Source organism: Octopus bimaculoides, chromosome 6 (assembly GCF_046866305.1).
Source record: "Octopus bimaculoides isolate indiv1 chromosome 6, ASM4686630v1, whole genome shotgun sequence".
Taxonomy (NCBI): Eukaryota; Metazoa; Mollusca; class Cephalopoda; order Octopoda; family Octopodidae; genus Octopus; species Octopus bimaculoides.
Window position 1 is genome coordinate 10,458,744 of NC_142933.1, and position 13,770 is coordinate 10,472,513.

Here is a 13,770-nt window from a genome sequence, read left to right on the forward strand (position 1 = left end):
AGGAGAATTGCATGCATTGCTTTCTCACTCAATGATGATAATAATAATAATAATAATAATAATAATAATAATAAGCTATTGTTCTATCATTTATTTCCTGATTTCATTGTAATCTAATTTGATATATTCCGTTGTCGATAATTTTATTCGTTTATTCTTCTTTTCACTCTTTAAAATAAAAGTTAATTTAAGTATGAGTTTATAAATAATTAATTTCTTTAATTGATTTGGTTTACTTAATTCCGATTCTAATGTTAGTATTATGTATCATGCGATCATATCTTCTTCTTCTTCTTCTTCTTCTTCTTCTTCTTCTTCTTCTTCCCCTTCCCCCCTCCTCCTCCTCCTCCTTCTTCTTCTTCTTCTTCTTCTTCTTCTTCTTCTTCTTCTTATTATTATTATTATTATTATTATTATTATTATTATTATCATCATTAACAATATAAATATTTCATAAACTTACGAAAGGATGCAAAAACTTCTGTTTTGAAACATTGATTTTGGGGCGCTTTCTGAGTCTATAAATAATGAAATTCAAACAGTAGATTGAAAAACCCTTTAGTTAGAAGTTAGAAGAAGGCTGAGCATGAGACTCGAAACTACATTTCATGTATACTTGTCAGGTGATCAGCCCGTAGATAGAAGCAATTCTTCGAAGATACAAATTTTGCTGTTACTCTTTTCATTCGCAATTCTTCGCTCAAAATTCGTAGGCAAGAGCTCCAAGAGAGATCAGGTATATCAACAAGCTCGTCAATTGTTCGGTGATTGCGGTCCAGAACAAGGTTGGACTTGAAGCAACATTTGATAATTCCTAAAACGTGGAAACCACTCGTAAGATTGTGTTTTGCTAATGGCAGCAGCCGTGTAAGCTCTTTGAGGTATGCCAACTGTGTTGGCCGTCGTTTTTCCAAGCAGAAAAATATTTCATGCAAGCACGCTGTTCCTTCGTTTCAGCCATTGCAAAAACGATGAAATGGGGAGAGGCACTGCAAACCAAAGGCGCACGACGTGGCAGTACGACACCAGTCGATGACGTCGATCGACAACTGTTACTCGGGGATCGCATCGAGTCAATTCTAACGGCGGAACATTGAACTACAAAAACGAACATTTCCCGTTACTTTTCGGTACCCCTCGTACATGTAAATGTATACATATGCCTGTGTTTGTGTGTTTCTGGGTGCGTCTGTGTGTGTTAGTGTGCGTTTGTGTGTGTGTGTATGTGTGTGTGTGTGTGTGTGTGTGTGTGTGTGTGTGCATCAGAAACGAAGCACAGTTAAAAAGTATCTGAGAGTTATGTAGTAGCGCACGCAAATGGTTAAATGCCGTCATTGTACAGAGACAAATACGTTGATTGTAGAAAGGAGTTTGTAAGTGGGTGAAATTTGTAAAATCCAGCATTTAATTTCAAAGGTAAAATAGCAGCGGAAAAGAGCGGAGAAGTGGCACCTAACTACTACGGAGAAGTAACGCATTATGAAGACAACAGGAAACGTGGAGAGCGAAACAACGGGTGATAAGAAGGAAGAGAAAGAAAACAGTGCGCATGCATGTATATTTTTGTAGACGCTTCATAAGATTTTGTGTGTTAACGAGGGAAGTTACAGTCTAGAGTAGCTGGGGCGTGTGTCTTTGTGCGGTTGGAAGTGTCTGTAAGTTTTTTTTTTTGTATAAGCGACATGGAGTGTCAGTGGCAAAGATGAGCTATTGTCTTGAGCAATTTAGCAAGTTAAGGAGAGCTGTAAAGCACAGTGGAAATGGCGGGTATATGAGCGAGGTGTAAATTCTAGCACAGGTATGGTTCATATGTGGGTTTAAAGTAGAGATAAATTGCAATTTTGTACGTCTGTGTGTTTACGCGGATGGGTGTACGTGGACTGAGAGTGTAATACATTATGTATGTGTGGACGTGTTGGTGTATTTAGAGCTGTTAAGTGGTAATAAAGTGGAGGAGAGGCTGTATGCGTGTGCATGAGTGTAAGCGATAGCTATGAAGCTGTGCTGGGCAACGGGGTTTGTGTATAAGAGTACTGAATGTAAGCGGTAGTTTGGTGATGAGATAAAGTGTGTCCGTGTGGTGTCTGTTATGATTTTGTTATGGTGGCCTTGAAGAATTCCGAAAGGTCTCAGACGAATGATCAGCAGGACGTAAAAAAATGTTGCCTTTTAATCAAATCCTGGTTGTAATGATTTCTAACTGTCATTAAAATCGCAGTGGATACATAGGAAAGACAAAACAAGAAGCTGCAGGGTTGGCTCAGTAATTAGTTTATTACATTATTTCTCACTCGTAGTTCAGTGATGATTATATAACAATAATTAAATCTTAACCCGGTATAATTATTTCCTTCTTTATCAGTTCATAGTAAACTGGTTTGACTTTGGCTTCGGTTTCCGATTGGCAAATCTGTCTTCCTATAAAAACGTAGATACACAAAACTGTTATAAAGCGGAAACAAATATTAACAAATAAAATTGCGTAGCGAAGTTAATTATAAGGTTATAAATTTTATTCTGATATAATATCCAGGGTACGGTGAATAAACTGCCGTCTAAATTAGACAAAAATGAAAATAACTCTGACATCTCATTTTAACAGATATATTTACCAAAATTACATAAAAAAATATATTGAAATACTAAAGAGTAAATTTCTTCAATAAAAAAAAAAACCCGCCATTGGCTTGAACCATAGCCTCCAGATGACTTCGGCATCTCCTGCAACTTTTCTGGACCGTCTCCGTGTTTACGTTGGGGAATACTGCCATAATCCTTGCCTTTGGTTCATTTCTGATGTTACGAGGAGTTTTGTGGGTCTCTCGTTTAACTGTGCCCCACATGTAATAAGCAATAAGGTTTCTGCCTGGGGAGTTAGGTGGCCAGATGTTAGGGGTGGAATGGTCGCAGAAATTTTCTGACAACCATGAACGGATTCTACTGCTTGTGTGGCATGGTGTAGAATCCTGTTGCCATACGTAGGAACTTTCAGTAGCTACCCTTTTGACCCAGGGCTGCACTACCTCCTTCAGGCACTTGATGTGGGCGAAAGGGTTGAGTCTGAGGTCGTTTGGGAAGATGAATGCAAGCACAATATCGCCATCACTTGTGATCGTTCCAGACACCATGATGTTGAGTGGATATTTAATTTTTATCAATCTCGGTACATATCACTCTCATATTGCTCTGTCTTCCGATTCACACGCAAATACTCTGAAATGCTCGTGTTGGAGCTTCCGGCGCGGCTAGTACAGCATGGAGCACAGCAAGCAGAATAGCATGTCGATTCCTAATTTCTGGCAGAGTGAATTGCGTCATGGTGCTGTTCTTCTCGCAGAGGTTGCTGTCTAGTCGACAAAATCCGAAACAAACGATGCGTATGCGCGAAATTAAAAATGTAAAATGTCGATGATTTACCTCCCTCCGTACCCTGTCTATCTATCTATCTATCTATCTATCTATCTATCTATCTATCTATCTATCTATCTATCTTGAACATGTGAATACTGTTAAAAGAAAGGATTCGAAGAATTAGTCTTATATTATGACCCTCAGAGATATTGATGAATTTTCTGGAAATGACCATTCAGCACCAGTGTGTAGAGTACTCTTGTCTGCATAACATTCCCGCAGATATGACAAATATTTATGGAATATGCATGGAATATCCGTGCGCAAGTTTAGTTTCCTATCATGAATCGATCAAAAAGAATTTAGATAAATTCGGTAGAAAGAATCTTTGTATAAATTCGTCAAATATATGCATAAGAAAGCGCCCGCCCGCCCATCACTTGACAACGGATATTGGTGTCTATATGTCCACGGAAATTAGTGTTTAGGCAAACAAGATCAATAGAATATGTACTTGATTTACAAATATTAAGTCCTGGGTTAGGGTTAGGGTTAGGGTAGGGCTAGGGTTAGGGTTAGTGTTAGGGTTAGGGCTACGGTTAGGGTTAAGGTGGTGCTCCAGCACCGCCGCAGTCCAATGACTAAGACAAATAAAGGAATAAAAGAATAAATACCATATATATTATATGTTTGTGTATGTGTGTGCATATGTATATATATATATAAGTATATATCTATCTATCTATCTATCTATCCATCTATCTATATATATATATTTCCAAGGTTTCAAATTTGTATATTTAAAAACGATAGAGACTTCCAACACGCTCGATTTTTATTCCATTTATTTAATTATTTATCATTCGATGTCAACATTTTTGTGCTCAACTCTATCCAGCGACTGATCCGTTGGATGTCTGATGTTTGGTACTTCCTCAGGAATGGCTTCCATTAGAACAAATGACCCAAAATTAGATCCTTAAGGAATCTAATCAATGATCCTTTGGGGCGAAGTCTTATGCTATATTGGTAACGATTACAAAATTTACTGGAAAATTATATATATATATATATATATATATATATATATATATATATATATATATATATATAAATATATATATGCATATACATATACATATATATATATATATATATATATATATATATATATATATATGCATATACATATACATATATATATATATATATATATATATATATATATATATATATATATATATATATATGCATATATATATATATATATATATATATATATATATATATATATATATATATATATATATATATATATATATATACACACATATATAGATATATATATATACATATATAGATATGTATATATATACATATATATATATATATATATATATATATATATATATATATATATATACATATATATATATATATGGGAGAATATACAAAAAATAACAACAGACGAGGACAGGTGGTGTAAATAACAAAAGTATATATTAGTATGACGCTCGGGAATACGGAAAGTCTTTGACGTTTCGAGCTACGCTCTTCAACAGAAAGAATACGGAGACAAGGAGAAAAACACGGAGAAAAAAAATTGAATAGTGTTCAGTCAACGGTCAATGTATATATATATGTGTGTGTGTGTGTGTGTGTGTGTGTGCGTGTGTGCGTGTGTGTGTGTGTGCGTGCGTGTGTGTGTGTGTGTGTGTATATACATATATATATATATAATGTGTTTGTGTGTTTGTTTGTTCTATATTTTGTCCGTGTATTCGGTTTCCCACAAAGGAAACCGATGGAATAAGAACCACATTTAAAAATAGATAAATACATTTGTCTATTTGTTTAGGTAATCCATTTAAGTGGCCGTAATCATAGTTAGCTTAACTTGACATGGGCTTCCCTGAAAAAGAAACAGACACGTTTTAAATTGAAAAAGAAATAAGCGATTTTAATAGTTCTATCATTCAACTGGAAATGCTAAGATTTGTACTTTCACATCTAAATTAGAGCTAACTGGAGTAAAATTTAGAACTGAAAGGGAAGTGTTACAAGCATAACGCAGCTGTGATATGGAGAAAATGAACTGTATGAGTTAAATCAAATAGCTTAAAAAATATACTCACAGACGTTAACATAATCCGGCATATTCTACCGTGGTTATAATTTTTGAATCTCCCTGATATTTGCAGGTGTAATTCCAGCATTTGTCATCACTTATGGTCACATAAGATGTGTCTATCTTAGAACATACGGCATTAATCAACCGACAATCTGTTGATAAAATGATGAATGTATTGATTATGCTATTAAAATTTTTCTACCACATAATTATGCCTATACTGGCACAAGACTTTGGCAAAATGTCAACAATTTCAGGGGAGCCTGTAAGTCGATTTCAATGATTCTAATTTTTAACCGGTACTTATTTTATCGACCTGGAAGTGATCGAATGCAAAATCAACCTCGGAGAAGTTTGAATTCGAGTCAGAAAGCCAGTAAAATTTCCAGTAAGCAAAAATGCCTGGCGTGCTATCTATTTTACCCACTCATGATTTCAGTTAGTGATATTCTGATATGGTATATATGTTTATTTAACGTAACTTATTATGCACTTTTGATATTAACTTCATATTCCTAAAATCGGAATAGAGTAAAGTATTTGTTTGTATAGTTTGTACCTCGTTTTTAAGGACAGGTAGAAGACATTTCAGTTTCTTTATACACCAGTAGAATGAAAGGTTATTTCGAAGCATCATATTCGGTTCCATGAGTGAAACTGGTTGCGACGTCGAGGTTTCCAGTGGTGCGTCCTTAACGTAGTTCTGAGGGAGCTTCAGAATGTGATAAGACTGATTTCTTGAAGTACAGTTACGACTCATTTTTGCTAGTTGAATGCACTGCGGCAACGCGAATTAACATGTCTTGTTCAAGAACAAAACGCACTGACAAGAATCGAACTCATGACCGCGAGCCGAATACCGTAACCAGTAAGCCATGCGCCTTCACACCTTATGAAAGTTATCATTGAGTGAACCTACTCAACACCTTAATGTGTCCTCAATGTTGCTTGAACAAAATGCTACGGATTAAACCACGCTAGATAATGTTACTGACTATTGTTCTCATATGATTTGTTTATGTGTTTGGGTAGGTTGCGGACATGATGACAAAACTGAATGTTATCTTGACTAAAGTTTAATGTAACAGCGAAGAATAGAGGTGCTGCGCATCACATTTATGGAAGTAACTCGGGTATATTTTTGTGCTTATTTCGGTTGAGGAGTTGCCGTTTATAGGCATTCTTATTAGTATGAGAGTATGTATGAATACGTGGACTTAGCTTTCATTTATAAATTGTGTGTGTGGGACCACAGTTTGTACAATAGTATCGTTATACTTTTGGTTGTAACGTATACACACACACACATATATATATATATGTATATCTGTACCACTATACTGTTACTCTATTCAGAATAAAAGAAAAAAAAACCTATTTGACCCATATACCTAGGGTTGTAATTCCTCAACATTAATTCCTCAACATTTTGGTAGTAGTAAAATGACCTGATACTACTCTGACCAGTGAAACCTTTATATTCTAATACATTTTATAGCCTTGTCCATGCATACTGCTTACACCTTCCCTCTCTTTAGAAGTAATTGTCCCTTATGCTATCACCACTAGATAAGAAACAATAAAATCTGAGAAGGTTAAAACTTTTGTCTAGAATCAATTACTAGCCTGATAGACTCGGCTATGTCAAGATGGATTTATGTATTCTTCCTCACATTTGGATTTTTATGTATTCTCTCTCCCACTTAGATTTGAAATGTTGCCACATTTATAATATGTCTTTTCTACAGTAATTTTCTGCATTTTCGTGCAGCTGAAAATTGCTCTTCATATTGCATTTAATGTAATGCTCGCATTACTTAAATAAATTGGAGTAGCATGAAACGTGCGTACTGCAATCACCTTTGAAATCCGTGTTGCTTATTTTTTGATTTTGATCACCTATCCTTTTAGGATACGATATTCGGGTGCCTACGCATAAGTACCATGTTCAACCTTGAATCTATTTATATGTATATATATATATATATATATACCAAAGTAATCACATAAACGTGAAAGAATGTGGGAAAAAATAGTACTCGAACACCGGAGGTAGAGTAATATGCTTTACTACTGAAGCTGCAAAACCATCGCAAATGTATCACAAAATGCTGCTACTCAGAGTTTCACGTTCCCATTCGTTGGGAAGTTGGAATCCAGAATGGAACAAGAATTTAGGTTAGACGTATAATTTATATTATGATGTACTTTACATTGACAGATACACGTTTGAATTTCATTGGTTGTGTCAACTAACGGTTTAAAAACAAACTGTAAATATGAATAAAAAAAGTAATAAAAACAATTAAAATTAAAAGTTGATGTATAAAATGGGAAAAAGAACTTAAATCAAAAAGAAATTTCTTGTTTAAAAAGAAAGCATACATTTCCAGAGTAAATTAGTTAATGATATATATATGTTTAATTAAGATAAATATAAGTCTGTTTTTTTTTTAAAGAAAACTATCCCTTGAATTTGGGAAAGCTCGTAGATATTGATAATCACAGTGACAGAATACTTTTTCTACAAACAACTCATACAGAAACACACACATACACACATGCAAATACAAGAATATACACATAGGCATATATACAAAAAGACATGTTATATATACATATATATACAAACAGTAAAGTTTAATTTAGTGGGATATAAGTTCAGAATGTAAAGATCCGGAAGAAATGCCGCTAAGCATTTTGTTCGACGTGCTAACGATTCTACCAGCCAACCAGAATCGTTAGTGCGCCTGCAAAAAGGCTTTGCAATATTTAGACACATTTGTTTAAGCGCTGAGATCTGTTGGATATTTGTTTTCGTCAGTTCAGTTCAATAAACTAAAGATCCGCTGTTTACTGGGTTAGATATAATCGTCTGTGTGTTGGGGTACATCAGCCTCACAGTTAACGTTGGTCAATAAGTAAGACTTACTGAACAAAGCTTATCGCATTCAAAACAAAGCAAAGCAAATATAAACTTTCATTGGGATTTTGATACATCAAAACACGTAGTGAATAGAGGAAACGAAAGATTTCTTTATCAACTTACACTCTCTTATTTCAACTGCTTTCCAACGACCGCAAACACGTTTGCATTGTTTCCGAGAACACTTCCGGGGCAACTTTTCCAACCATGTATGTCCCTCACCACGGCATATGTTCCCGTAGCAACATCCATCACACTCTAAATAAAAAGACAGGAATTACAATATCTACCCAGCAGTTTTGTACAGTGGATATTTTCTAAGGTAGTTTTATTATAAACTAGAAGAAGGTAAAAATGGTTTCAATAATATCCAACTGAAATCATATCCTTTGCTTCCTTCTAATTCATATATGAAATTCAGTCGGATCATTTATCTCTTTTCCCACTCCTGTTTTTATAAAACAGAGAAGTGTGGGGAGTATAGTGATACCAGTTTACTGATACGTTCTTCTACAAACGTTTCTCCTACCTGCGTGCTTTTGGCAGACAAAAAAGATTTGGTGTGAAGGGGTAAATCGCATCCAGGTTTCGGTATAAGCGTAATTTGGTTGCTAAAATTTGTGAACGCTAAAAAATAAAACTAATAAAACTAATAATAATAATAATAATAATAATAATAATAACAATAATAATAATAATAATAATAATAATAATAATAATAATAATAATAATAATAATAACACTATGTACAAATCCAAATATATGGTGCCCTAGGCATAACTCCTACATGAACTTCTAACTTGTCTCTTGAGGTCTCTGGGTGAGACTTGGATCCAACTTGTACAAATGCAAATCAAAAGTCAAACATAAAATAATAATAATAATAAAAGGAATATATTCACAGACACGACAGAGCTGGGACCTACATACACTGGAAGCTATGCCAACACTATGGAATAACAACAAAAAAAAAGATGGTATAGGCACACTCCAGGAAAAGTCACAGAAAACGAGAAAGCAACCATACTATGGGATATGCCACTACACACAGATAGAGAAATTAAGGCCAAGTAGTTCGAACTTATCTGGTCTTCCTGATCAGAAAATGCGATCTTTCGAAACTCCTTTCCCCACCCCTTCGGAAAAAAATTCCCCACAAATTTCTTTATAGTCGTAATCTATGCTGTTTGAAAGGTATTTGTGTAAAATTTCCTTAAATGATATCCATTTTCCTGAAAGTTACGAGGGAAAAAACTCGAATCTTGTGAATTTTTCAAAACTCCTTTCCCTATCCCTTCGGAAATATTCCTTCTCATACCTCACAACTCTCTATTTACTCTGAATCCACGTCATCTAAGTAGTATTTGTGGAACATTTTGTTAAAATGTATCCAATTTGTCTGGAAGTTATGAGGCAACAAATTCGTGTGCGTTGTTTATGCCAGTTTTGTTTGTGTGCATACTTGCGTGCGAGTTTGTCTGTAATTTAATACGGCCAAATCGGCAGAAAATGGGAAAATACTCTGAAAGAAAGTACGCCTGAAATGGGAAGGAGAAACGGAATAAAACAAGTTTCGCGTAAATCGGAACATGGATCCCCAATGTTTGTTTGACCTATTTATATAAAATTGAAAGTGATGCTTCTTTAGAAAGAAAGAAAGAGAGAGAGAGAGAGAGAGAGAGAGAGAGAGAGAGAGAGAGGAGAGGGAGAGTGAGGGTGAAAGAGAGAAACGAATTGGAAAGGATTCAATATGTTGTTTCTTTCCTTTTTAGTGACCTTTTGGGTGGGGAGGGAAAGCAATTTTTCTGATCAAGTAATCGAGGTTTTTAATTGGAAGACCAGATGTTTTTTTTTTTTTTTCTCCTGGAACAATTATAATTACGTTTCAAGGTCTTGCCTTCTTCTTTTGTATTGATTAATGTAAGGAGAAGAGAATATTTGCATGGATGTTTTTGATTAAAATTCCAGTTGTTGTTTTCGATTTAGCCGTGTAAAGGTATGTTTTTGAAATATAGTTCCATTGCATTTTGGAATTTGGGGTTGTTCCTTGAGCATTTATAGAAGGGGAAGATCTTGAATTTTACTACTCCACATATTTCCATATGTTTGTTCAGTGGAATTTTCCGTAGTTCTTCTTGCGAGATTTAGTGTCTGTAGATTCTTGTGCGTTGGGAAAAGGAATTATTGGTTTCACCAATATAATTTTCTTTGCATTTGGGAGAAGTAACGCAGTATATGAGATTTTGTGCCTTGCAGCTCATATTTGCATTTACGTTGAACGACAATCCACTCTTAAATTTTATGTGGGTGTCCCCATACATATATTTGAAGTTGTTGTTCGTGTTGCATATTCCACATTCTGTTACGGAGAATTTTGTTTCATTCACTGATGTGAATTTTGCCACTGTGAGTTGTTTTAAAGGAATTTTCAGGCGTTTACTATTTCATATGCAGCTTTTATCTATCAGAATTTCTCATTTTGGGACTCTCTAAGAATATTCGGTAGGTTTGTATTACGTGGAAAATATTGGTTATTACAGAGTTGTGTGTATTAATAAATGGAATAGCATTTTCCTTGTTTTTTTTCTTTTGGAGTCCCTAGTTGTGTGATGTCAAATGTCGTCGCTTTCGACAATCTATTATTTACTAGTTTCACAGGGTAATTTTGTTCTTGTAGGATGTTTTTGTATTCATCAAGTCTAATTTGGAATATTTGTGGGTCAAATGCTATGGTGCAGATACGTCTTGCATATTGTATGGAATGTTCCTTTTAATATGTGAGGGGTGGCAAAAGTAGAAAATCAAATATTGGTGTGTCTCCGTTTGTTTGTAAAATGTCTGCTGTAACAGTGGAGTTGTGTATTTTGATGTGAATGTCTAGGAATGGTAATTCCTTGTAGGTTGTTACTTTTGTAAGTTTGATAGATGGGTCAGTGTGTTGAGGAGGTCGTTGTGAAATGGTCTTTTAATCTATCCCCAAAAATGAAACAATCATCGAGGTAGCGCTTCCACTTCTTCACGATGTCTTCCTTGACGTTCTGATCACAGATTTTTCCTACTTACTCGTAAAGTTAACCTTCTAGGTAACCCATGACTAGGTTGGCATATGAAGGTGCAAATTTCGTAGCAGTGCCCTCTATCTGTCGGTATATCTTATTATTAAGTCTGGAGGTGTTTTCTTCTAGTACTAGACGTGTAGCTTTGGTAATGAAGTCTGTTCTGAAATGTTCATCTATACATCTTCTGTGTCTCTCTACCCAGTTCGACTGCTTCCAGGCCCAAGCTATGAGGTATGTTGTTATAGATTTTAATGACATTAAAACTTGCAAGTATACCTTCCAGGACAGTAGTTAGGATATGCTTGAGTAAGTCCATGCTATCTCGTATATAGCTGGGTATTAATGGGCATATGTATATATATATATACACACATATAAATCGATATATGTATGTATATGTATGTACATTACATGTATGCATAAAAATAATTTGCTATCTTGATCATTGGACATTTTGCATATACACACGTATATATGTAGACATGTACGTGTATCTGTCTCTTCTGTATTTAATCAACCCTCTCTTCTGGTGTGGATAATATATGCCTGCATGAACTGTACATATATATCCATACATATATAGATATATATTTACTCTTTTACTCTTTTACTTGTTTCAGTCTTTTGACTGTGGCCATGCTGGAGCATCGCCTTTAGTCGAGCAAATCGACCCCAGGACTTTTTCTTTACAAGCCTAGTACTTATTCTATCGTTCTCTTTTTGCCGAACCGCTAAGTTACGGGGACATAAATACACCAACATCGGTTGTCAAGCGATGTTGGGCGGAGGGACAAACACAGACACACAAACACATACACACAAACACATACACACAAACACACATACATATATATATATACATATATACGACGGGCTTCTTTCAGTTTCCGTCTACCAAATCCACTCACAAGGCTTTGGTCGGCCCGAGGCTATTATAGAAGACACTTGCCCAAGGTGCCACGCAGTGGGACTGAACCCGGGACCATTTGGTTGGTAAGCAAGCTACTTACCACACAGCCACTCCTGAGCCTATATTTGTATATATATATATATATATATATATATATATATATATATATATATATATATATATATATATATATATATATATATATATATATATATATATATATATATATATATATATATATATATATATATATATATATATATATATATATATATATATATATATATATATATATATATATATATATATATATATATATATATATATATATGTGGGAGAATATACAAATAATAACAACAGACGAGGACAGGTGGTGTAAATAACAAAATTATATATTAGTATGACGCTCGGGAATACGGAAAGTCTTTGACGTTTCGAGCTACGCTCTTCAACAGAAAGAATACGGAGACAAGGAGAAAAACACGGAGAAAAAAAATTGAATAGTGTTCAGTCAACGGTCAATCATAATAATATGCATTCACATACCTATATCTATGTATGTATGTATGTATGTATGTATGTATGTATGTATGTATGTATGTATGTATGTATGTATGTATGTATCTATCTATCTATCTATCTATCTATCTACCTATATATATATATATATATATATATATATATATCTGTCTGTCTGTCTATCTATCTATCTATCTATCTATCTATCTATCTATCTATCTATCTATATATATCTATCTATATAAATATATATTCATATTTACATACACGTGTATACGAATTGTCAATTCATGGCAATGGAAATCATATACCGGCAATTGTAATGCGTTCAAAGTATGAAAATACTGATTAGCTGAATAGAGGAAAAGAATTGGTGATCAAGTAATGCTCAAAATTTATTTATTCAGTATTTTGATATATGATTGGTAACTTACCGTTAGGGCATTCTGTCATAACTACTGTTATCACAATCATAAGCAGCACGCAAACAGGAAATAGTCGTGTCATATTGATCTGAAAGTACAAAGTTATTTTGACGGGATCGAAATAGTAACTGTTTTTTTCAATTTCAAGGAAAAAGAGGTACAACGAAAGTAGATACGTGTGTGCATTTTTACAGGTATACATGTGTACTTGAATGTGAGTGTGTGTATGTTTGCATGTATGTATGCGTGTATAAAATTTTATATGGCAAGTGTACTGATTCTTATTGATCTGACCATATATATATGTACGTCTATTATATTATATTACATGTATATATATATATATATATATATATATATATATATATATATATATATATATATATAAACAAATAGTAAATGAGTATATGCATATATACGTACAGGTATGTGCATACCGACATCCACCT

The 13,770-nt window shown here is 34.2% G+C and overlaps 1 protein-coding gene across 1 annotated transcript in view; it reads right to left on the reverse strand.

Annotated features, from left to right (window-relative positions):
* Nucleotides 1-2,248: 2,248 nt before the first annotated feature.
* LOC128248174 (uncharacterized) overlaps nucleotides 2,249-13,770 on the reverse strand; it is a 14,555-nt gene continuing 3,033 nt past the window's right edge. The window contains exons 2-5 of the mRNA XM_089353260.1: nucleotides 13,331-13,409; nucleotides 8,532-8,666; nucleotides 5,487-5,634; nucleotides 2,249-2,418 (exon numbers count right to left, since the gene is read on the reverse strand). Coding sequence (XP_089209386.1) covers nucleotides 5,492-5,634; nucleotides 8,532-8,666; nucleotides 13,331-13,403 — 351 coding nt within the window. The 5' untranslated portion in view covers nucleotides 13,404-13,409 and the 3' untranslated portion in view covers nucleotides 2,249-2,418; nucleotides 5,487-5,491. The remainder of the gene's footprint in view (nucleotides 2,419-5,486; nucleotides 5,635-8,531; nucleotides 8,667-13,330; nucleotides 13,410-13,770) is intronic.